Raw genomic sequence first — 27,168 nt, 5'->3', positions numbered from 1 at the left:
CTGAGGCCTCCACATGTAAGTTTGTGAATATTATATGTACTACAAAGTGCAATTTGTGAATAGACCCCATTGTGTTTCAATATGAAACTTCATTAGTAGTTCAAAATCTGTGAAGTCCGGTGTTGCACAGCGTATTTCTTTAGTGCATCCTTTCTGTTCTCTCACTTCCTGATGCATCCCAACCCTCTGGTCTGAATCAGGAAAGCCCATTTGAACTGTGAACAGCTCTTTGCTTTGGATAGTGAATGCGTATTCGTAACGCTGAAGTCTCAGAGTTTATAATGCAGGAGTTGCTACATTGGAGTTACTCTTCTTTACAGGAACCGATATGAAGAGGAAACTAATAGGCAGGGCCGGACTGGCTACCGGGCAGGTTGGAATGCTCCTGATCTGGGGGCTGATTTCGTTGATGGGGACCTGCGTGTGCTGAACGAAATTAGTTTTACTTTAATTATTTCGAAGCACACGCAGGTCTCCATGAACGAAATCAGCCCCCAGCGCGGCAGCATTCCAAACTGCCCAGTAGCCAGTCCGGCCCTGCTCATAGGATGAGTTCAGAGACGGCTTAGACAAACTTAGCATTCACACTTGAGCTTGCATTCAGGGCAGGGTTTAACCCTATCCATGCTTATGACAGAACCGCTCCGTCATCAGCCGCGGTGGCGCTGTGCTGATGACGAAGCGGTTCCGTCATGGCCCGGCGCCGCGCCTGCGCGGCGCTGATTTCGCGCCTGCGCGGAGCGTTCTATTAAGCGGGCTGGGTCATGACGGAACGGCTCCGTCATGAGCACAGCTCAATCGCGGCTGGTGACGGAGCGGTTCCGTCACCAGCATGCGCCCGCCGCGCGCCCCCCCCCTCCCCCTTAGCGCTGCGGCGGAATAGCCGCCGCAGCGATGTGGTTAAAGGAATATTGTGGAGGGATCCATGAGGTATCCCAAGAACACAAAAGACATGTTTCTGCAAAGCCATGGATGCTGCACTAACATGGTAGAGGGAGGATCTACCACCTCATGGAACTTAGCAGCTTTGCAGGTTGGAACAGTAGATGATGCAGGACATAGACTAAGAGAAGAGGGCTGCAGTGGGAGCTTTCCATCGAGAGGCATTTCACACACAGTCACCTGAGCTGTCAGTCTCACAGAGCATTGCTCACATAAAGGAAGTGGTGCATTATCCTGGCATTAAAAAATGACTTCCAACTCTAGAACGAACTATTCAAAGAAAAGCACTGGCTGAAAGATGGGTTTTGGGAGCCAGGACAAGACAACATTCATATCCCATTGAAGTGGTTTCTTCAATACTGGACATCTGAGAAGAAACACTAGAAAATGGTTCTAGACCAACTGAGTTGACCAAAAATAAGAACTCATTCAGTGCTTTATTTGAGCCAGTGGTTTCCGGTGCTCAGCACCAGTACCTAATTGCCTGCACCAGGGCTTATGACAGTCTGCCACGTGCTGGTTTTTCGAAGCACTAATCGTATGGGCAAATAGCACAAATCTTGACTTTATGCACCTTGGACTGTGGACTAAGTCCTGCTATTAGCTGCCTTACCAACGTGCGTAAATCACAATTGTGAGAAATATGAATAACAGATCGATACCAAGCCCTGCATTATAATTACCAATGCTCAATTTTTACCCAGGACTGTGCCACCTCCTCCCCGGTGCTTAATTTGTGGAAAGTGCCAGGGCTCTTGTCAGGAGGCCACTGCAGCTTGTAGCACATATTGCCCCCTCCTATGCTGCCAATGATAGTAACAACATAACTACTAACCATAATAATAATAATAAAGGAATTTATAAAGCGCTTGGTTACGCCATCTCGGCGTGTCGCAACGCTAAGGTGGGAGAAAGTGGCAACGGTCCGGCTCCAAGGTGCTCAACCTAACTTAGTCAGAGAACAAGTGGGTTTTAAGCGCCTTCCTAAACCTAACTTCAGAAGTCTCCATCCGGAGATTTATAGGGAGTTTGTTCCAGTTCTGAGCTGCCAAGACCCGGAAGGATCTACCACCCATTCTGGCCTTCTTCACTTTAGGCAGCATCAACAGGCCAATCCCACTAGATCTCAGGGACCTTCCAGGCACATAGCTGGTGACAAGGTCCTTCAGATACTAGGGGCCTGTGTCCTGGGTGATGCGATGGCATGTACATAATGCTTTAAACATCACTCGCTTCCTAACTGGTAGCCAATGCAAAGTATCCAGGGCTCTTTTAGAGGCTGCCCTCCTAGGATGCGCCGGTACCAGTCGCGCAGCGGCGTTCTGCACAACCTGCCGTCTCCCAAGGCATTTAGCAGTAGCGCCCAGATAAAGGATATTGCCATAGTCTAGGCGAGATGTAAGGAGGACGTGCTCCAACGTCTTCCTAGCCTCTATAGGAAGGAGATCCATTGTTTTCCGTACATTTTTGAGGACTCCGAAAAATTTCCCCACTACACGTCTAGTGTGTATTTCATAGGAGAGAGTGGGGTCCAGCCAGACTCCAAGATTTTTTGCCAGGGTACCGGAGTGGGGCCCAAACTGGGAGGTCACCATCGCACTCCTGTGTGATAATTCAGACTATTTTAGCCCCCCAAAGCTATAAGAATGGCTTGGATAGCAGGTAATAGTCATTTTTAATGTATATTGAATTAATCATTAACTGTTGTTGTGGTCATTCCCATGAGGCACAGGGTCAGACGGATTTGCATATGGCCATGTCTGAACTGGGGTGGCGGAGTGAGCTAAAGAATGATGATCGATTAAACCCAGATCAGTTGACTGGGGTGAGTGCCTGCAATGTTCAACACTCCGTCCATCATCCCCTTTGGTTTTGCTGTGTTGTTGTATCGATCAAAGGAATCGGACTGGGTGTGTGCTATTGGCGTATCAGTGTTCATTTGTTCGCCCTTGAAAGCCAGGAATGGGCCGCTCATGTCTTATGTCACGGACGGACCGCCCAGTTAGGTGCGCTAATGGGGAGTCCTCTTCAGCCTCCCAGGTGCACTATCTGCCCCTGCTTCCCAAATACGGTATGCCTGTTAGAATCATATTCCAGACATACCCAGCTCGTGGGTTGCAGACCCCTATTAAACTCCCATTGCAGCGCAGTTCCCACGCAGCTAGCCCATTTGCGGAGTTCAGACAGCCAGTTCAGGACTAATTCCATCAGTTGTTCCCGGTAGGGAGTGGAATGGCAGTCTCTTACATGTGAATAAGATGGTGTTTGATCCAAATACCATTCACAGCTAACGATCCCAGTTTGTGTTAATTTAATGATTCTTGACAATTACTCATTTGCCAGAAGGTCTTGGCCGCTTACTCTGGGGTGTGAAATTGTTCCTATTTAAGCTTGATTATGCAGGAATGGAGGGAGTTGTACTTTCAATTTCCTTGTAGTTAAATGGTATACGCTTGGTTATGCAACCAACTATGTCTGTGTGTTGACATTCACATCGTTTTTGTGTTCATTCACAAAAGTCTTCCACAGTAGACATCAAGAGAGATTTCAGTATACAGCTTGTGTTCTTTCTTCAGATTGCAAAAGCTTGCATTTTCTGGCGGTCTCCCCCTGTTTTATTTACTGATTGAAAGTTCTATTGGCATTAGTACTTTTTAAGTGAACAATAAATCACGAGGTTTGAAGATTGTAAAAAAATATTCAAAATACCAACTAATAACTCATTTCTTAACCATCATGGCTGGGTGAGCCGTATTCATTTTGAGACGAAAACAGCAGAGTTTTTCAATCAGTAAGTAATAATACTGAGAGCTTGAATAAAAATATTTGTGAGCAGCAAATAAGAAACTGATGCATTGTCCTATTAACAGCAAAAAGTAACCACCTGGAACCAGTAGTACTAGATTTTGGGAAGCACTGGTGGGCATCTGCTTAGGTTGTCCTAGGCATTAGTAGTGAGATAATGTCTGCTGTTAGTACCACAAAAGCAACAGGTGGACCCAACTCTACCCACGCAAACAGCACCACCTACCCCTTCTGCACCACTTTTTTGTATATGATGTGCGTAACTCTAACTTTGTTCTTGATATGTTATTTTTCCGCAGATTTTTGCATTGGGCCTTATATGTGCAATATTTCTGCTTTGTATATGTACTATTACCGTTAATGGTCTATTTCTGCTGCACCAAGAAGCGCTGGAAATTGTGTGCATGTTATAAGAAATAAACAACGCGTACATTGAAAAACAGTTTTTACATTTGAAGAAAGATCATAAGATTCTATTATGCAAGTAAATCGACTATGATGATCTACAAGATAATACCATATGAAATAGATGAAATATAATTCTACCCCACATTCAGAATGCCTGTAAAAGTAAGAGTCTACTGTGACCTGGAAACTATCTATTCAGACAGCTCAATGTTACCTTTTCAATGGATTCATAGCACTCCTCCAGCTTTTCATTCCTGTCTTTGAGAACAGTGCTTGCTTCGTTGTACAGTTTCAGCCATTCTTCATAAGCAGCTTCCGACAGATCTGTGTATGCGATACAAAGGGTCCGTAAACCTGCGGAGAAGCAGAGTTCAAAGAGTACAGGATCAACGATTGCGGAGGGATTGATTCAACAATGTTCATAAAGCAATCAGGCTCTACTGTACCTTTGTAGCTAGAAAATTGTCAAGTCTCAAATGCACTAGCATCAATATTTAAGTGGGATACATCTTTTCAAATGGCAGCTTTTTAAACAGTAGCTACACCCCAAATGGCTACGAAAGTCTCTGTACCAAAAACAGATATTCTATGAGTAGAAAAGATGGCTAAGACGGTGAACACTCACTCCTGATATCTGATGTGATCTGCATGTCCCAAGTTTGGATTCCTTGAAGGCAAACTCTGACCCTCTCCTGGCCAGTAGGTACATTGGGCACCACCAAATTAGACAAGAGTTACACCTGTTATTTTTCTCAGAAACTTTAAGTAGCACCTAAAAAGCAAGCTACATCTATAGTTCTACTATATTTACATACACAAACACACACACATCTCTCCCTCTCTCTGTGTGTATATATATATATATATATATATATATATATATATTCTAATCGATAATAGTTTTAATTTATCATTAAAAAAATAAGGATATTGGTATTAGCCCCAACTCAACCTTCTTCATCGACTTCTCAGTAGGAATATTCCTTATGCTGAAATTATTCTCAATCGAAAGAAGCCAATTAACAAGCCAGCTCACACGAGGGAGTTAAATAGATGCGTAGAAAAGGAAATAATACCCTAATTAATCGTGAGACATCTTAATTGTTGAGGAGTTTTCCCTACCAAATACTGAGTTTAAAAAAAAAATATTTCTGCATAGGTGCAAACCAAAAATCTGTTTGTTTTCGGAAAGATACCAATATAAATTATTTTCCATTTGATGCTTGAAGATAAAGATGGTAATGTTAACCCGATTTTCTATTGAACCGTGCCAACAACTGTAACACATTATGAAACGTGTGTTGTTTTAGAAACCGTTAAACTAAGCTGTGTAAGCAGGAAAAGTTTTACATTTATAAATTTGCTTGTGCTAACACAGGTAGTCGAATAAATTATTATTTACATTTAAAACACCGCTATTGTAATAAGAGGTAAAAGCGTCATTTTCATAGCATTCGTATTTCTTCATGTATATATCAGGTGAAAAGAGTTAAGAGACATAATGAGCATATGAATAGATAGCTAAAATTGTTAAAATTTTAAAACAACTATTAGCTTTAAAAATCCCAGTTATTTCTGTAAATTGACACATTTTAAGCTTTACATTGCTAGAATCAATGTCTTCCAACTAAAGAAGCTTATTTTAAAACAGGGGCAGAAACAGGCATTTGAAAGTCTTGAGAGTAACATATTCACACATCACTGAATTCGTCCAAGTGGGTGTAGGCTTGTGTATTTGCACTCATTTTTCAGAACCTGAACATATTTTTCATCATCCGACTTTGACCCGGAGCACGAAAGTAAAAAGCAGAAAAGGGAGAAAGGAGGAAAAGAATGATAGGAAACAGTGATAAAGTAAGAAAGAAAGGTAATAAAAGGAAGTTGCAAGAGAGAGATAAAGAGACATTAAGGGCCTAATTACGATGTCAGGCGGACTTATGTCCTTCGACACCGTTGCGGTCTAGCAAATCCAGTTGGTGGTCCCAACACCACGAATAAAATATGACCGCACATGGTGCGGTCATATACTCCCATTTGTCTATGGGAGCTTATGCTATGGCCATTAACCGGCTGTAGCACAAGCTCCCATAAACAAGTGCGAGAATTTGTTCATCCCTGCATCGCGTGGCAAGGATTAACAGGGGGGCGCCATAGGTGCCTCCTTGGCTCCCAACTGGAGGCTGTGAGGTGAAGAGGGCCCTACTAGGGACCCCCAATGACGCTTTCCGACAGGCATTCCATGTTGGGACATGTACTCCCTATGGCGGAAACGCCGCCCATAGTGATAACGTGCCAGTCTCCGACCTGCTGACATATCGAACCGAATGAGCGTCCGCTTTCAGTTTCGACCGCCTGCATAGTAATGCGGAGATCAAAACTGAAACTGCGATGAGGCTCAGAAAGCCTATGACCTGCTGTCGGAGGCTTTCCGACACCCATCGTAATGGGGGGCTAAGTGTGGTGTGAGAGAAAAAAGGGGCATTTCCTGGAATCCAGACTAGTCAGCCTTTGTATTTTGTACACTGGTGGTGGGCTCCCGAGGAAAATATTTTGGGATGCTGCATTTATTTATTTTTGCAAATCAAGCACTGTAGTCACATCAGTATATCTAACACTGGTGATCAACCCTGCTGCTGAGGTCGGGGTGGAGTTGGCTAGGTGAATTAGGATATGTCAAGTAGTGTAGAGAAGGTTTAGTAGTTTCGGCACTTTTTTGAAGAGTTTAAAAGAGTAGATAATGTGGATGCAGTTCTGCTGAATTGAACGGAATTGAATTCCAATCCTTGATTCAACATGCTACAGGTGAGACGTGTACTGTGCTTAATTTGAGCCGGTGGTTGCTGGTGTGGGGCACCAACATTTTTTTATGGGAACCAGCACTTACATTTTCCATATCAGATATTTCCTGAGTGCAAGAGAGCAAAAAACACACAAATCGAAAAGACAGAGGAAGAAAAAGAGGGGAAACATCCCAAACAGTGAGCAGGAACCTGCAAGAGCAAGAAGAAGGGGCAGGAAGTGTCTAGGAGTGGATTAAAGACTACCAATCTGGGTATTTGGTTCGTCGACATTCAATTGCACCCCCACCTGGTTCTGAGCACAGCTTGGGCAGGGCCACTCTTTCTTTCACAAATTGAGCACTGGATGTGTACCCGAACTTAGACTATATTTCCAATGTATTTTATATTATTCTCAATTTAGAAATCTAAAATAATGGAATTGGTTAATTGAACCTGCATTCAGATACCGGATTGATTGCCAGACCACCTTCAATAATGTGACCAAGATTTACGATAAACCGGAAAACAACATGTGTCTGAAATGAGAGCATTATGGTAGGTGCAGGAACAGGTCAGATGACTTCCTGACACTAATTATGAAAATACCTATAACTCTGTAATTCTAGTGAACATACGGAAAAAGTCGATTTTTTTCACATTCACACTTCTAAAAACTAGCATCTCACCAGAGGGGTAAACTACACCATGGGATAGATAGAGGACAGTGAAAACATGATGGCAAAAATACCAACATGGCATGGTCACTGCATGCATCTAGAGATGAGAGGGCAGTAACACTTGTAGACCGACGACTCCCGAACTGGTCGGTCTACAAGTGAGCAAAGGGGTAGGGTGGAGACAATTCGGACTCTCTGTGGGCAGGCAAACTTCCTTCTCCTCACTGTTCACCATGAACTCTTTTCCATAACTTTGGCTTAGGATTTTCCAATTTGGGAGACTGCCAGAGCTCAATCTTGGAACATTTAGAGCTTCATTCCTCCCTCCGGCCGGGTGCTGCGCTTGCACCGATTTACTTGTATTTGATCCCATTCCCTCTGCGGTGGGGGGGTAGCATTCACCTGTCTGTAATAGGCTTCCCTTCTGTTGAGCTGCTTAGTGCATTTTAGTATATTTGATACCTGGGGTAGAGTATGAATGTTAATGTTGATTAATGCAACTTTGCTGCTACAATCCTTTAATTGCTTTGTCCTGGCTTCCCCCATGTTTCGGAAAGGCATACTATATGACTATATTATACTATAAGATATTATGCTTTAGTTGTCCATGTTTACGTTCCTGTATCTTTATTATTACTGTGAAGGCACAGCATCCATCTATCTGTTACAAATGACCAAGTTGAATAAAATGACTATAAAACCAGTACCTGGATTCTGCTGATCCATGTCTCAGTGCAGCTAGCAATGCTTGTTTAGTTCAGTTATCTGTGTCACTGAGTTTAGAGCCAGTGTCCTAATGTGTTTTATGTTTTATTAGAATCTATTGTCTCGTTCTGCACATGATTTTTAGGAAGATGGTGCTAATAATGTCCTTTGTATGCAAATTGCCTTCAATGGTTTCCTCTATGTGGTAAACCTGTATTATTCATACATCTATTGCTGAGGTCTTATCTAAATGTGATTGGTTCTAGATGTCCTGTACATTCATTGCTTCATGATGGTACGAAGCATTATGACAAATACTTGCCTCTCGCTCAGCGCTTGCTTTGCCTGAGTTTTCAAATACAGTTCATCATGAATGGTTTATAGAGGTGTGGCACAGTGGCCAGAGAGGCTGACTCCGGAGTGCGAGGATCACGGTCCAGTCCACGGTGGCATATCAGCTCAGCATCATGTGACTCTGGGCAATAGCTCACTTAATCTACCTGACGGCCTCCAGTACCTTGAAACCTTAAGGGGTGATATGTTTGTGCTTTTACAAGTAAAGATGATGGTTCTTTCTCCCCACAACTTGCATTTAATAACAGATGCTTCAACCAAAATTATACTACACATTACTAGTTAGTAGATAAGAGGTGTTTTGCATGAAGTCGTAGGTTTTCTTACATGATTTAAGTGAAAACTGAGCAATGTATATCATTTAAAACTGACTTATTGGACTAAAAAAACGATATTTTGACAAATAGTTCGAGGTCAAAAATTTGACATACCTTCAGTGGCAAATTGTTCAAGATGGCTTAGGGTTGGAGCCATGTACTGAGAGTCCTTGGAGAGTCTCTCAAATATCACATTATCCTGAAAACAGAAAATAGGATTTCATTACAAGACAACACCTCATGCAATGCAAAGTTAATTGATTGAAATCAATTTGGGATACCTAGAATTAAGGTAGTCAACATCAACACGCAGGACTGATTCTAATATCCTTAACTTGTACAGGATCCTCAGGAGCAACTCCAATACAGTACACACTAAAACAAAAATGCCTCATTACAAAATTCCCATTGTTCCCCACTGTGATCTTGCTACACGTAAATACCAATAAATCGGAGTGCAGTGTGTAGCACGTGCGGTATTACTACGCCACTCCAATTTCCACAGCTCAGACTGGGGGATAATGTGGTAATACCTCATGTTTTCACCTATTTTGAGTATGTATATTTGCCTACACAAACTCTGTCAGGTGTTAAGGGGTGAAAATAGTGCTGGCAAACTTCCACAAGTTCAGTATTTACCAAAGGTTGGGATTCTGTTTCCAGCATAAACCCCTTATTCCCCACTTATGCCAGACTGAGGATGTGTGGTGTATTGTAAAGATGCGCTAAGTGTCCTACAATTCAAGACATGCTTCATGAGAATTGCCTCATTCAACACAAAGGTGATGAGCTCCTGGAAAACCCCATTCCTTGGCATAGAGAGTAGGAATGTTGGAAGGCTGGAGTTATGCCTATGGGAATGTCTAAAGACCCACTTTCCTCTTAGGCTATTAGATATCGGTAGCAAGACAGCACACGACAGGCATCCATTGGTTAATGCAGAGATGCAGCAATAGCTTTGGTGACAGTGTGCATGCTGGGAGGAGGCAATGAAGCAACAGATGAAAGGTTGGAGGGAAAGAAAACCAAAGGAAAGTGTGGTTGCCATTGGCAGGGGGCCGTGTAGCCGTCTCTCCGAATGACAATTCCAGCATCGATGAAAGAAACACCAGTCTGGGTCATGGTCGACCCAGGGGTGTCGGTACTCTGAAGGATGATTCGATGCAGGACAGCAAAAAAGGTGTACACAAACTTAACTCTCCAGTTCTTAGCAGTGCAAACTGTGAGTACCCTTCCTTTCCAAAACCTTCATTCTTCTCCATCAGTTACTGCAAACCCTGGACCTTTCTAAAAAAGCCAATGGTAGCCTGAATGTCATGAAAAATTGTATTCTAGCAAGGATGTGGGAAAAGGGCAGAATATTTTATGGCTATTACTCTACTTGAGGAAGAAACGTAAAGGTAATGGACTTAGGCAACACACATAAACCCTCAATTTTCTTGCAAAAGGAGTCCAGTAATTTAGTGGCTACTCTGGGAGATTAGATAGAGTCTCTAGCATTAGACCACCAAGAGTGGCGTAAACATATGCGAAGAGGAATGAGAAGGTTGCCTCCTTGACCACTTCTCTTTAGAGATTTGTAGAGTTTTAGAAATGACCTTACTAGCGTTCAATAGTGTGCGACAGCCCATATAGTACAGATAAAGGCTTAGGGCTACAAAATAACTGGAGTCCAGATACCACATACGTTCTAGGCAAGTCAGATAAAAGCGTAGAGGTGGATAAGAAACACTGCATCATGTCACTGGGACACAACATAAACGGAGATTGGTGAATGATACAACAATGTCCAGCACTACTGCCCGAGATGCCATTCTAACAGATCTACGCATAATATATGCCTGAGAAAGCTTCAAATGTTACTATTAATCCTCTGAGCAATGGAAGAGAAAAAGAGTGCCAGGCAGCACTCTTCTCAACATCATTGATACCTAGATTATAAAACATCAAGGCCCATAAGGCAATTAGGATAGAGGTGTAGAATGAGGATTGTTATGTTGAAGGTACCCTGCGGATCTCAGTGCATGTTAGCCAATGCGGAACAGAATGAGATACTTTATACTTATACTATGCGTACAAGGGGTGCTTATAACAATAGTTTGCGGACGGCTTTTATATTTTTAGCTGTTCCTTCATTATTTGTGTGAGATTCCCCTGTGCCCCTGCCCTTTCCTAGCCAGTTTATTTGTTTTCTTTTCATCCTTTTGCTGGCTCTAGAGTCTTCTTTTGCAGACAGAGATGCGTTTCATACTGTCATTTTCCACTCTTTCGCCTGTGTCACATGGAGGCGCCATTTTGGTGAGTGTGCGTGCCAGTGATTGTCAGGTCTGTGGTGTGCATACCGCTCGCACCCTATTGAGGGATGGCTGCCATGAGGTCACGCCATTGGTATGCCAAAGGTGCGCTAAAGGCAAGCCCATCTGCACCATCCGCACACAGGCCAGGCCCACAATACTGTCTAGATTAAAGTTCATCTACATGAGAAGGTACGTAGAGATTTTATTTTATCTCCCCTTAGTAATATTGAACCAGTTTGCATAAAGTCATTACCTGTCTCTATCGACTTTTCAAAACCTAACTTCACAGACCCTCCCACCCCCTCTGTTCACATCACTCAGAAACCCTCTTACGCGCTTGTATACGCTGCCAGCGGGAACATTGTGTTCTCGTTAATGTCCACTCCGTGGTAAAATATGCAGTTCAGAAGAGTACCCTTTTTGTGGATTTTATTCTAGACACTGCCTTCATTAAGGAAACTCTGCTTAAGGAGTATTCTGCCCCGGCCCTTGCACAGGCCTCCTGGCTGCCTTACTAAATTGGCAAACCAGACAACTCGTCCTGGAGGAGGCTTTTTAGTCATTACTAAAAAAGATCTTTCAATTTGCCTGTGGCCTATCAACATGCTTTCCAACACGGACTACCATCAGTTTGAACCACAAGCACTCTATGGAGAGTTTAGATGAGTGCAGATTCCCAATTATTGTTTCAATCTTAAAGTTGCTAATGTGTTGGACAAGGCTGCCACTGAGTTGTCAACTATCTGTCCATACATACAAGGACCTCCTCACTCAGCTTGCCATACACTCTGCCACATCTACGCCAGTCGTAATTTAGTTGATATCATTTCATTTGATGAACTGACATGGATCGACCACAAAGCCATATTTCTCATCTATCAGAAATGTGGAAAAAATAAAGGCAAATCTTGCTTCCAAAGTTTCATATCGCCCTTGGTCCCCATACTGGACAGTGCCAAAGTAACTAATCTTTTGGAGCATACATTGCCCGGCCTGCAGGATGACAATGTTATTTATGTATAATTTCAATAACTGGGTTTTTGCCTTCTACCATGTCACACCATCCGCCCCATGGCACACTGTTGACGTAACACTGGAAAAAAGGAAATGTAAAAAACTAGAAGAGACCATGGTGCTTTCCCACAATACTGCTGAATAGGTTCATCTATAAACAAGAAAAACCCTTTTATGCAATGCACGGATAAGATACTATCACAATTGCATTCTTGCTTCCAAAAACTGTACAAAAGCGATATTTGCGATCTAGAATTCTTTAGCACATCCTGAGGTTAGTATCCACTCCATCATCCCAGCACAAAAATACTGCTCCTACCTCGCTGACTGCTTTCATGACAATATACAGCGCCTGCTGGCCTCTTTTCCCCTATATCTAACCAGGTACCTTTGGTGATATCTCCTGCTGCCCTCCACCGAATGTCACTATGTCATCATGGTCAGACTTTACACCTGTAAAACAAAGTTATTCTTCCCCAAAGTAACTCTGATTGGGCTCCCCTCTGGGTTCCTGGCATGCAAGAATTTTTAAAACCATTGTTCCTGCAGTAGCATCACTCATAATGTCCATTTGTAATAACTCATAGCCTTCTGGCAAGGTTTCGGTTTCCTGCAAAACAGCACTTGTCATTTCACTCTTTGAAGTAGTGTGCCTCACTGGTTAGAGGCGGCAGACCCGAGAGCAGAGGACGGCCCGGGACCAGGGTTCGATTCCCGGCGCGGCAGGTTTCTGGACCAGGGTCAGCGGACTCGATAATTCTCTCGCCTCGGTGCCCACTCTGATCAGCGATCACACTCGGCAACTCTGGGCATTAGCTTGCCTCATCTTCACTAACGGCCCCACCAGACCGCCGGGGATGCCTGGTCTCACCCTGGAGATACCCATTAAGGGACCATCTCTCAGGGAAGCCAGGAAGGGTTTCGCAGCGGTCGAAGCGCCTTGGGACCCTATGGGTAAGTAGTGCGCTATATAAATTGCCTATACATTTACATTTACATTTACATTTAAGAAACCCTCCTAAGACACATAGACTCTTGCCAACTATCACCCTATTTCCCTTCTTCCGGTGTTGCCTTAAATTATGGAGAGATTTGTTAAGACACAGCTCTGATGTTATTTGGAGAGATTGCTCTACTCAATACCTATCAATCTGGTTTGCACCTCAATACTGTCTGGAACCATGCTAACAGCACCAGTGATCAAACAATAAAGTGGTTTGTAAAGAGCGACTACTCACCCATAAGGGTCTCAAGGTGCTGGGGGGGAATGACTACAGATCTGTCGCAAGGCACTGTGGTTTAGTCAGAGAGCCAGGTCTTGAGGTCCTTCTGAATTGGGGCAAAGACGGATGGATTTAACCCAGATCTCTTGACTGTGGGTGAATGTTTGATTCATTCAGCATTCCATCCATCATTTGTTGCCGCAGCACTTTTCTGTGATCACGGCACAGGCCTGTACCAGCCTCCGTCTAGCAATTTATCCTGAACCCAATGTTTTGACCTTTCACAAACTACTGAAATGACACAAATCACAGTTGTAGGCTTTGTGTTGCAGTACCCCCTCTTCCCTTCCTTCAGATCCAGGACAGCCTGCGGTATTGGCCCACTTTCTAAAATTAAAATCAATTCAAATCAGATTGTTTAAGGAGGAGCTCTTCCAAAATTGGACAATAAAGTAGGTACAATGCTCAGACACACACAATGAGACTAAGGGCATGAAGACTGCAACATAACAGATCACTATGCAGCAAAATCCACCTGCGGCAGTGGACCCTGGTACTGTTAGTCATATTGTCTGTGTGAGGAAGCTCTGGCTGGGAAGCATCTCATGCGCTTTAGAAGCTTTTCTTCTTGTGTTTTTCTATGATGCCCTTTTAGACATGGGTGACATCTCGTCATTCTAAAACAAATGGGCTGAGATGTAGAGCAATAAAGTATTTGCACAACTCCAACAAACAGGTCAGTACGCTCTTCCTCATAAAAGAACTTTTAAAAAGTATTGCTTTCTTCTGTGTCGGCTGCCCAAGACAAATAATTAGGATACAAAATGATCACAAATCTTTTTTTTCATACGGTATAGACACTTAAGCTGTCAAAAAAGTAACACTTACGGCCCCTTTGCAGTACAGCCGCAAATTCCCTGTCGGAGTTCGAACAATCACAGACATCCTCTTTCTGTCACTGTAAGAAACACAGAGATATTGTAAACAATAAAGGACATTTTAACTCCATAAGTACTCTTATAAATACTACAGTGGCTTATCTCATGAATGAACATTGTGCTTTTTCGGCTCCTGTCTGTAACGTTGGTCTCTGTCATTAGCAGCGATTTGACCGTATGGTATAAATACTGACAAAGAATAAAACTTGTATCTCTCAAAACCCTTCCTTTTGTGTACCTTACCTTCACCCACTCATCATGCTGCTATTTATGTAAATTTCTCCTGGGTCCATCATCCTTTACTCAGGCTACATATCATGTCACTAAGTCGCCTGGATGTGTGAAAGCTTCCTTAGCTTAACTTGAATTCATACACACAATTGCTCCCCAGTGATACCGAAACAGTGTTGATCAGCAATTCATCCATACGTAATTTACTTCACACAGTCCTTGTGCCAAGCTCTTTACGGCTCCAGTTTACTTTAACTGCATCAGACTCAGTCCACTGCATAGTACAGGCAGTGTTGTGATCTCACACTGAGGCCTAAGTTATATCTGAGTTTAGGTGCACATGATGTCTGCAGCCCAGTCTGGATTCCAAGTTGGACAGGGTTTTTTCTTGGGCAAATCCACTGCAGTAGGAGGAATATGCTCACAGAAAATAGGCCAGAAAGGGAGAACCCTGAGGTTAACTGAACTTGCAGGTTTATTCCCCAATCCAATGAGTAAAGTTCAGGTCCCAGAGGTAAGACTTTATGGAGAAATACTGTGATCATGTGACAATGGTATATCCCATAGATGGTTTTCCCTTGTGATCGGTCTGACCACAATGCAGTGAAGAACCAAGATCCCTGTTGAGAGACACATCTTTCTTGAGTTCAGCTTCCTGTGCAGCTTGGCAAATTGTAGACGCTGTGCCAGAGTTTCTAAGTTGCACCATATCACAGTATCCTGGACAGAAGACTTTAAACACTTTTTATCAGATCCACTTAAAGATGCAATGTTTGATAAACAAAAATCTTGGATGGCTTACTATGCTACAAAAGGAAGTCAGTCCATCATTGTTCTGTTTGCCTGCCACCTTTGCTAGCTCCAGAGTGCGGTCTAACAGGGATCATCATTTACCTCACATAATTTCCATCATGTCTTCATCTTTCACTTAATTTGATTCACTCATTTGTGAGTTCCTTCTTCACATACCCTGATGTTCTCTAGTTGATGATGCATCTGGGAAAGGCAAAGGTATCATCAGCTCACCATCTTCTTACACGTGTACCAGCCTGGACACCTGGATTCAGTCCAACCAGCTTAAGTTGAATCCTGAAGAACTGGACAGGATTGCCTTCTACACCCAGGATGAGGGATTCCAGAATCTGGATGACCATGTGAATAGGTCCATCTCTTGGTAGTAATGGTAAATCCTTGTTTTTTTGCCACCTGTAGGTTCTTTTCAGCAGCATGTGGAGACTGTTAGTTGGAGACTTTCCACTGGGTGGGACTGCTGACAAGACTATCTTGGCCCATTAGCTATTATTTTGAAAAGACCGTATTCAACACAAAATGCCACAACTTGTGTACCTTTATGAATCGGAAGGAGAAAATACATGGATCTGGCTCTTTACTAGATGTGGGTGGATGGTTCTCCTTCAAAGCTGAAATGGTGGAGCCCACCAATATTGTTTTCAGCCCCACCTGAAACGGGATGCTTGGATTCCCACCTTGAAAGTCCCTGCTGCAGGCCCTCCCCTGGATTTATTGTAGCCCACCCATTCTGGAGCACAGAGGGGCATTTGAGGAACACGGATTCACAAATCCACAAACAGTCAGGTTGGGGATCGTATGTCAAACCTGGTCTCCCTGTATGTCAAGTCATTGAAAAAGGCACAAGCTGACTTTCACATTGAGCAGCACTTGCCCTAATTTAGATATTGTTGAAAAAGAGTGCAGCAATGTCCAGTGATGGGAAAACACCAAGAATATGGCATAAATGAAGAATGACCATTAGATTTCACATGTTCGAAAAGTTTTATATCAGAATTCAGCTAATGTTTTAGTCTTTTGCACAAGAAGTTACAGTAATTAATGTTAATGTTTAAATACAGCAGGCTGCCTATTAGATGTGAACTCCTACATTCTCTACCCCTACAAGCGCGCCTCTGAAGGTTTAACTCTTCTGAAACTTAAGCGCTCTTACACTATTATCAATAGTACACTGGAAGCCTCATGCAAAATAGATAAAAAGTTTTAACTTTAAATGCCTAAATCTGCTCTTGCTTCCTTATAGCATAACAAACATATAAAGATTGATGGGAATACAATTTTAAGGGGGAAACACTGGGCATATAAAGGCATAATCTAAATTAAAGACTTGGGTTCCAAGGACAATCAACATCCTGTGCATTAATATAGCACTCCTACAATCTTTTTCAATTTTGCAAATTTTTAGAAATTATGTTTGCACTGATGAAACCAGGGTCAGTCCACATACCAGAACTTCCGATATTGTTAGATAGGGTCAGGCAATGCAGTTTCAAACATATACTCGCTATTGTCACCTTCCCCCTCAACACCTTAATTGTAAGACCATTTTTATATGAAACATTACGCAAACCACTTTAGGCCTCACTGCCTATAGTAAACAATGTGATATAATATGGTCCTCTACTTTCAAAGGCATGATCACAGCTGCAATCACAAAATGCAGATATTATCCCAAAAAGTGAGGTCCAGTGGGACGCCCCTGCAAACACCAGCTAAAATTAAGCACTGTTTGAAGGGAGATCATTAAATTTGGGAAGTCTATCGAACAGCACATTTTGCTTAAGTCCAGCTTTCTGAAATATTACTCGAGGATGAAAACCTACTGGTTTGCCTGCATTATTGATCAAATATACCCCTAAATGGTTGCAAGTCGCACCGTCGCCCATGAGCTCTGTAACCTGTCATTGCAGGCGCTGCCTTAATCATGGGCTTTAAGTTCATAGGAGCCATCCAGAGTAGAGTAAACAAACAATGCTCGTGCCACAGTCCTGCAGCTTTAACAATCCCCATCAATAGGTATTTAGAAAGCTGCGACGTTTGATGTTAGCTGCGGCTTTACTAGGTGTTAATGGCAGCAGTCACACTTGTTCAATTGCCAAAATCAGTGAATTTACCCCAAGGTTCCTCTGTGTTATTCAAATGCATAAAATATTTGTCCGAGAGAGCACCAGACAGTTTTGAGGCTTTATTATAAACAGTCACCTCGAATGTTCCTAGGCATGGGGTGCCAGCGACATCTAGTGGTAGCTACGTGCTATGCAGCATCCAGAACCCTTGTAAAATCATCGTCTGTTTCATGGGAATCGCATTCACATAAACCCAGATCGCCGGGAAAGAAAGTCTCAACGCATCGTAGTGCTAAATCTGCGTGAACCTATCCAAAAATTATTTCGACACTAAAAAATATCAACCACATTTCACTAAGGCTTTTAAATGCCCCTACACTTATATAGAACATGAGAGGTGGATGCAGTTTCTTTATTGCAAGGAGGAAACGTGCTTCTGCACGAAAAGAGATAGAAATACTAATGCCCGGAAACTCTGAATTGCATTTGGAAAGGAAAGATTTCTCTAAAAAAATGAGGGACGCATTATAACACATGTCACGATGCCCCTGACGAAGGGAAGGTGATCCCGAAATGCATTGGGTTATTTTAAATAAATCGTGACATTTGGGAACTATGGCGCACCTGTGTTTCTGTGAACACCATCGCAAAATTTGCTATGAGTAAAATGGATTGAAGAAAAAATTAAAATTAAGAAGGATTAAACATAAGCGTGAAAACTTGAAAAATGAGGAGTAAATAGGTTGAATTTAATTCATTTGATTCATTTAAGAATGTGGCTGTGCAGCTTGGTGGAAGCCAGACAATGGTTCCCCTCGTGTTTTTTTTCCTACACTTCTTTAGCCACATCACTACCTATTACATTTCGCTTGTTTTCGCACCTCTGTTCTTCTCAATACCTGCAACATCAGTTCTCTCTCCCACTCAATGTTATCAATACTTGCAAGTCCACCATGCACTCTCCTATCACATGGGAAACTCCTTGGACACACCAGAGTGTTGGGTAGTGGTGGTGGTGGTGGGGGGGGGGGGGGGGCGTAGGGGGTAGGGGTTGTGCGGTGGCCTAGCTGTTTGCTGGTTTCGGACGAATTTGTTACGGGGGTGGCGAGATTGCTGGCCCAGGTAACAAAAAGATGGCTCCCCAGGGGCCCAAAACACGCCCCAACCCTGGCGGCCCATCGGGGAAACGCCCGGTGCCTGCTACGACCAGTTCGTCCCTGATACAGAAGGAGAGATTGAAGAAAGGTTGCTGAAGAGGAGAGAAATCAGGTGTGATCTGTGCAAATGAAAAATGTGCAGAGAAAAATTGTCTAGGTGTCTAACGGAGAGACTGCGGAGGAAAGCGATTTGAAGGGGAGAATGAGAGTGAATGAGACACTGCGAAGACCACTACCCTTTGCACAGAGCTTAGCAATGTGTAATTCACAGCTGCATATTTTTACTTGGAACCTTTTTAATTTACATTATTCATGAAATAATCATATTTGTTGTTCCTTTCTCTGATACTGCTAAGAAGCCTTGGCAAAGTCAATAGGTCTGGGTTGTTTTAGGTGCATCATGGAAGTTATTGTAGCAAATGCCGGGATGCAAACACAGAACGTGCAAAGAGAAAGAAGTAAAGAATTTTAGTTTACGTGTTTGAAGCCAATCGTCAGCCAAATATAACAATATCCAATCGTCAGCCTTCGCGTTTCGTCCTCACTTAGAAGTCATCAGTGGGATTTATCCGGCTAGGCCTTGGAACAAAGACCAGAGTATAAGACACTCTGGCAAGAGGACAACCTTTTCCACTTGTATGGGTAGAGCTAATGAAGAGCTGAAGAACTGTAAAGATAAATGCGTAGGAGATGCATCGGAGCCCTGATGACTTCCAAGTGAGAACGAAACGCGTAGGCTTATGAACAGATATTGTTATATTTGGTGGACGATTGGATGCGGTTATATTTTGGAGCTATGATTTTCCATTAAATTAATAAATGGAAAACACATATTAAACAAGTTTGCCTATGGATTTGATTCTCCAAAAACAATAATTGATTGGATACTATAGCGGATACATTGACGCTCCTTTCCATGTGTAGAATTCATTTTTGAGGTCTGGACCTTTGGCGGCGGGACCTGGGAGAGTGAAGCGTCATTTATAGAGGACTTTTTGATTTGCCAAATAAGATTTTGAATTGCTCACCAGTGCGCTAGGTTGTTGTTCCCCCATCGCCTACAGGAACGAGACATTATGTTTGAAGCCACACCTTTATTTCCATGGGCCACGCCTCTAGGAAAGGATTCCTTGTTACGCTTCTTAGGTCTTACTTCTTTTAGAGACCTCGCCCACCCACAACCTTTTTCATCCCACTTAAAGTCCTGCGTTAAATTGTTTTTATCTAAGCACAGGTTTTCACAGTGCTGATGGGTCTGATGTTTGCCTTTCATTGGCGAATACAATAGTTCTTACCTGGAGAACTCCAGCACGTTCAGAAGTTCAAAGCTCTGTTCCTTCCCCAGCTGAAAAAAACACAAGTTATTATTTCTAGAGGAAACACGTATCAATACGACAAAAGACCGAGAAATAATTAATAAACTTTAAAAATGTAACATTGTGTGCTTACACGATCTACTATTTCGCCAATATATGATAAACGTGTTTACCCTGTCAGAGTCCATCTATTTTGCTAGATTGCACCCTATGATTTGCTAGTTCGTGTTCAGAATAAAAGTATGCTGGGACACCAGTGCTTAATCTTTTTTGTAAGTGGTTTCCGCTGCTCGGCACCGGAGTGACAGTCCACCACATAGTGGTGCTGTCTTTTTAATTTTCGGATGAGCACAACAACTGTGTTTATTGAGTCAATATTCTTTGAAGATGAATAGCACCAGCCTCTCATGCCATTATTAGAGCTTTGTGTGGCCTGAAATAGTCTGAATTGTCACTCTTGAAGGAGCGCAATGGTTAGGTGTTATGTTGGTATTGTCATTGGCAGCACTGGCAGGGTATATGGGTGGTGCATGCTGCAGTGGTCTTCAGAGAAGGGCCCTGGCACTTAATTTTTTTACAAACTGGCACTGTGGTTCGCCATACATTTTCAATGTAAATAGACTTTCTCATCATGAAAAAATAGGTGTGGAATGTCCACAGGCACAAGTAAATATACAAAGCCCAACAAAAAGAGATGCTAATGGCAATGTATAAATACACTTTATTTAGGAAGTTAAGAATAAGTGGCTGAAGGGTGAAGATATGTCCACACTGCATAAAGGATGCTGCAATTGCCCTTTGCAAAGTGTCTCTATAGAGACTGCCACTTCTAAATCTCATGCATGTTTCCCATAATTTACCTTTTGATAAAGGACTGGCATTAAACATATTTTTCCCTACGTCGTTAGCATGTCTAGGCTTTAGAGAGGGACCCTATAAAACTGCAGGAGCCCCCTTTAATAGAGAACAATGTACAACTGTGAAACATTTACTGTGTGGATTTAGGTTGTAATTGTTGTTTGCAAACTTAGTTGAAATGCAGTTGCACCTAAAAATCTTGAAAACACAGCTGCCGCAAGTGAACATAATGTTCAGAAATTGGCAATACTAGATATTTACATTCAGATAGGTAAGTATCCTGATGCTCATCACCAGACATCACGAGGTGATGGAGAGTGCAGTCGGACACCTCACTGAAAAACTCAATGACCACCACATTCTCGACTCCACTTAGTCTGGTTTCAGATCGAACCATAGCAAAGAAACTGCCCTCATTGCTGCCATGGACAACATCCGCATGACTCTGGACAGCAGGGACATGGCTGCCCCTATCCTCCTGGAGCACTCCGCAGCATTTGACATAGTCTCCCACCCCATCCTCATCTAACGCATACACAAAATCAGAATCTAAGGACATGCACTCAGATGGATATGCTCGTTCCTGACTGGAGGGACCCCATCAGTCAGCCTGGCACCGTACACCTCAGACGCACGTGGCCTCTTCTGCGGAGTTGCGCAAGGAACCTCCTTGAACCCAACCTTCTTCATTGCATACATAATCCCTCTAGCAGCAGGAGCTTCATGAGGCATAGTTCCTGGCTGAGCAGGCTTAAGTCCCTGTGGATTGGTTATGTCTCAACTGCAAGATAGATTCCCTCATCCTGTCAGACTCTCCCCCACTTTGCTAATCCTTACTTACCCACTTAGGTATGCCCGAGTGTTGCCTTATAAGCAAGCTTATGCATAATTCATAGACCTAAGTTGGTCGTGCAGGTAAGCCATCAATAAAGGCTACAGGTATGGCAGGTTCTTAGGAAAAAATTATGTCAAATACTATTGATATGATAGATGTGTTATGAAAAGTTATAACGAAGGTAGTAGGGTCTGACCAATTTATTGTGAAATACATTTATTAAAGAGAATTTGATCTTACGGGTCGATTTCTAATATACTACTTTGAAAGATGCAGACTGGTGTTTTGCTACTGAGAATCTCAAATGATCTTAGTAGGCAAGGGTTTTGGTGCTGGTTACCCTCTCTGAACAATATTTGGGGTGTAACATTTGCAGTTTGATAATCCTTGTTAGACTCTTTACAGACTGGTTTTGTATTGTTTTGCCAATTGTAATTTTGTATATATTCATAATTTTATGACTGTGGCCCAGCTTATGTAAAATACAGGAGGGTTCAGTTGACTATGGCGACAAGCCAATGATAAAGAATATAACCCTGATTGGTTAATTGGGGAAAGTTATGTCAGATGCCATAGGTCTGATCTGTTTATTGTGAGAAGTTGTGAGAAAAACACTAGGCCTGGCTTTTTTTATTGTAAACATCATGGGTTAAAAACAAAAGGCCTTTGAGGGTGGATTAATATCACATGGTGTTAAAGCCTGTAGGCAGGGATTGCTTAACATGGATTCTCATAGATTATCTAAAAGGCAAGGGGCCTGGTATTGGTTATCTCTCTGACCAAACCCTGGTGGTGGGAGATTTGCACAGTGAGAATCCTTGTGAGACTGTCTTAAGAAGGGTTGCATGGTGTATTGCCAACACTAATTCAGTACATGTTTCTAATTTGCTAACTGTTGATGGTAACCTTGTAGGAAAGTTTATGCTCAATACAATGGGCCTGAGTTATAGTGATGAGCCAATGGCAAAGGGTTAGACCGGATTGCTTCATTAGGAAAAGGTATGTCAAATCTGTTTATTAGAAAAAGGACTGCAATAAAGGCTGTAGACCTTTAGACTTGAGTTGTTTGTATGAAAATCACATGGTACCATAATAGGGCTTTAATGGTGGCTTGATATGACACTGGGCTGATTCCTGTAGACACGTATTTTGGTACATAGGACCTGACAGATTACTGTAGTAAGTACAAACTCTGGTGGAAGAGGTTCTGCATCCTGATACTTGTTGGATCCTTTTGGAGGGCCTGACAGGTGGAATATTCTGACAGGCCCCTATAATAAAAAAACCTAGACGTCTACATGCTAGTATATATGTTGAAAGCCTCTGAGTCAGCACTCTTCTGTCGCCGCAAGTTTAATTCACATTCTGCCTATTCCCATGAAGGCATATTGCATGGAGCAATTGGTTAGCACATTTCTGCCATTTATTCTTTTGTTTTGTGAGTAGCAGTATTTTGCTTGATCAGATGTGCACAACCACCAAACATGTGTGATTCAGTGTCTGGACTGCTGAGGGGACGACCATTCCTTTAGTTTTCAGTTTATTCCTAAAGTGCGCGGCAATAGTAGAATAGTATTGTCGATAGTGTATCATTGGTTTACCATTTTAAGATGGCCACCATGTGTAGATGCCATATGTTGGCCATCTTGGAGCAGTACAACAGTGATACACAATAGACTTTAGCATTCTAAGATGGCTGCCCAGAGCAAGTGGCCATTATGAAATGGTACGGTGTATAATGTAGTGTATCTTTGTCTTTTTACCGCTCCTAAATGACCAGCATGTTACTTCAAAACCAGGCAGCAATGGTGGAACTTTAGAACTTTAAAACAGTGATACACTACATACAATACTATGCACAAGACAGACACTCACTGCTATGTTCATTTTTTTTTACAAGCATATGTCCACCAAATCTCATTGGGATGTTTTCTTTTTTATGCTTTAATTCTTTCAATTAATTTGCCATATGATTATTGAGTTTATTATTTATGTTTGATTGTGGATAGGTATTTGAATGAATGCAACGATGAGTCAGTGGGTGGATGAATGGATGCAAGAGATCAAGCATGAGTGACAAAATGCTTGCCACTTACCTTGCCAAAGCTGGTTTCATACTTTATTCTGACACATTATCCAAGAACTAATTAGTAATTATGTGTTCTGAAGTAAACCAATCGTTTTATTGAGTTCCTGTAAAACCAACCCAATGCTCATAACAGCAAAAAGCATCTGAATATTTGGCCTGACTTTGGACGACAAACTACCCCTGTTTTTTATGTTCATGAGAAAACCATGATTATCCCTAGTTTATAAGTGGAGCTCGATGAATAACTAATGTTCACCTCAATCAATCAAAGACATTTATAGAGCGCACTACTTACCCGGAGGGTCTCAAGGCGCTTGGGGGGAGGGGGGGGGGGGGGTTGTGCTGCTACTGCTCGAACAGCCAGGTCTTGAGCTTCTTCCCGAAGGAGAGGTGGTCTTGGGTCAGGCGCAGGTCGGGAGGGAGGGAGTTCCAGGTCTTGGCGGCCAGGTAGGAGAAGGACCTTCCTCCTGTTGTCGTTCTTCGGATGCGGGGGACGGCGGCGAGGGCGTGACTGGTTGATCGGAGATGGCGTTTGGGAGCATAGAAGTTGATGCGGTTGTTGAGGTAGCTCGGGCCTTGATCGTGTAGGGCTTTGTGTGCGTGGGTGAGGAGACGGAAGGTGATTCTCTTGTTGACGGGGAGCCAATGCAGGTCTCTCAGATGTCCGGAGATGTGGCTGTGTCGTGGGATGTCGAGGATGAGTCTGGCTGAGGTGTTCTGGATCCGCTGGAGTCTCTTCTGGAGCTTGGCGGTGGCTCCGGCGTAGAGGGCGTTGCCGTAGTCCAGTCGGCTGGTGACGAGGGCCTGGGTGATCGTCTTCCTGGTCTCGGTGGGGATCCACCGGAAGATCTTCCGTAGCATGCGCAGGATGTTGAAGCACGACGAGGAGACGGCGTTGACTTGTCTGGTCATGGAGAGGGAGGAGTCCAGGATGAAGCCCAGGTTGCGTGCGTGGACTGTCGGTTTGGGTGCGGTGCCCAGGGCGGGGGGCCACCAGGAGTCGTCCCAGGCGGAGGGCGAGGAGCCCAGGATGAGGACTTCCGTCTTGTCTGAGTTCAGTTTCAGGCGGCTGGTCGTCATCCACTCGGCTACGTCTTTCATCCCTTCGTGAAGGTTGGCTCTGGCGGCGGCGGGGTCGTTGGTCAGGGGGAGGATCAGCTGGGTGTCGTCAGCGTAGGAGATGATGTTGAGGTTGTGTTGGTGTGCGATGGCCGCGAGGGGGCTCATGTAGACGTTGAAGAGGGTGGGGCTCAGCGAGGATCCTTGAGGGACGCCGCAGATGACTTCGGTGGCCTCTGACTTGTACGGTGGTAGGCGGACTCTCTGTGTTCTTCCATCGAGGAAGGAGATGATCCATTCCAGTGCCTTCTCCTGGATTCCGACGATGCTGAAGCGCTGCACTAGGGTCGATTTAAGAAGTGTGTATTAGACTGTGGACTGCTTCTAGATTGTAACACCTTCTGAGATTTTGAATGAAATATTTAGAACTAGAAACTGGACAATCTTCAGTGAATAACGTGCAGCTCATCGTGAGAAACAGATTTGTTTTTAAAGGAAAAAAAATTATGTCAATACCTGACCTCCTTCAGAGATGTTTTTTAATAAGGGCTCCCCCTTCTGGAACAAACAGTAGAATGCAATTGTGAAAGCAGGGAAAAATAACACCAGAAGGTAAATGCTTCATTGGCGTTGAAAGTTTCTGAGAACTAAGCCATGTTGCAAGATCAGTATTGAGAACTGGAACTTCACAATCAAAATCTAGTTTCTGGACTAAATTCTAAAATGCTGATGCATGTAGGGCTGGATGCTGTGGGAGAGAAGCGGTTGGGACTGAAGCTTTAATAAATAGATCTTGCAAGATTGCAACATCGAAATTGGTATTATAATAAAGTCATTTGTGGAGCAGGAGGTTGCAGACTGACCCAGTTGGTTGGTAAAAGAAGGTCAGAGGAGCAATGACACTATGAAGCGCAGCTCTGGCACCGCTTATAAAATGGAGGACAGACCTGACCAAACAAGGCAGTCCAGGACGCAGCAATGGCTGCCTGGACAAATACAATCAAGACGATAGACTGGCACCCGTTCAGAAATGTGAACAACCAAGGGCTTCTGATGAAGCAATTTCTATCGCGCACAGCTACTCCTAAGAGTGTCCCGGCGCGGAGCTTCAGGCCTGACATTGCATCTAAAAAGATATCAGTTTTGCACGACAAGCCAGGTTTTTAGCCTGACCCATGACCGCCTACATGAATCACCACCTGCCCTTCCACTGGCCACTCCGGAATCTTTGCTCCACACACCTCACCCTCGTAAGATACCTCGCATACGTTGAAGACGCTCCGGAGAATGCTCCTTCTCCCAGCTTGCTGCCAAAGCTTGGAACACCCTACCCCTCAACCCCTGCACCGCTCCATCGTTGACTGACTCCAGGAAGGGACTCAAGACCTTGCTTTTCGATTGATTCCGGCAGCAAGCGCCTGGGTACCCTCCTGGGTGACAACTAGCGCTCTATAAATGGGACTTCATTGACTGATTGAAAAGAACCAACACAGAACATGGGTCATTACTTTGTGGTAACCTAACTTGAGTGGATGAACCTCTCAACCCCTGCGCACTGTTGCTGCTAGTGAATCACACTAGAAATATCATCATTTTAATTTTCATTTCACTTCTTTCAAATATAAATTTATCATATAACCAAATTCACCATTCTTCTTTGAAAGTATGATATTTAATCATCAGTTCATTTTCAATAAATTCAAACATATATTCAAAAAACAAAACATTTCATAATTTCACTATATCAACAGAGTCTTTCTTGACAACGTATAGTTGATGTAGCCCGATGCATTTCGAGTCCTTGTTGGACTCTTCCTCAGGGGCCTGAAAATATGAATATCTCATATCAGCAATTTCATTATAATATCCTATTTCTTCTCATCAGATTCAAGTTACAAAAACCTACGAATGCTCAAAACAACGAAATCTCACTTTACATTTCATGTACAAGAAATAATGGCTGCATCATGCACTTTTAAACCTTTTTAAATCTAGAAACCACCACCATTTCACCTCAAAAGTGAATGTGTTGAAAAAATGTATTGAAAAAATTTACTCACAACCAAACCACGAGGTTGTGATACCTGTAAACATAAAGTTCTGACTGTAAATGCACGTTGAATTCATCTACCAATGCCCTAAAACCAAAGAACCACCTCGTGGAACTTCCTCTTACCTCGAGTCTTTTTAAGTAGGAAACCACCGCGTTTCCGTATCAATTCAAAATGCCACCTACAACAAAAGTGTAACAATCCTTAGCTTCGTGCTTCAATTTTCAAATGTTACC

At 43.1% G+C, this 27,168-nt stretch overlaps 1 protein-coding gene across 1 annotated transcript in view; it reads right to left on the bottom strand.

The window, feature by feature from the left end:
- The window catches only part of ATP8A2 (ATPase phospholipid transporting 8A2), a 2,134,099-nt gene that overhangs the window by 1,228,562 nt on the left and 878,369 nt on the right, over positions 1–27,168 (bottom strand). Inside the window, exons 19-22 of the mRNA XM_086935178.1 lie at positions 20,020–20,069; positions 14,411–14,480; positions 9,103–9,187; positions 4,370–4,509 (exon numbers count right to left, since the gene is read on the bottom strand). Coding sequence (XP_086791304.1) covers positions 4,370–4,509; positions 9,103–9,187; positions 14,411–14,480; positions 20,020–20,069 — 345 coding nt within the window. The remainder of the gene's footprint in view (positions 1–4,369; positions 4,510–9,102; positions 9,188–14,410; positions 14,481–20,019; positions 20,070–27,168) is intronic.

The sequence above is a fragment of the Lissotriton vulgaris genome, chromosome 8 (assembly GCF_964263255.1).
Source record: "Lissotriton vulgaris chromosome 8, aLisVul1.2, whole genome shotgun sequence".
Classification (NCBI taxonomy): Eukaryota; Metazoa; Chordata; class Amphibia; order Caudata; family Salamandridae; genus Lissotriton; species Lissotriton vulgaris.
This window is presented reverse-complemented; position numbering and strand designations above follow the sequence as displayed.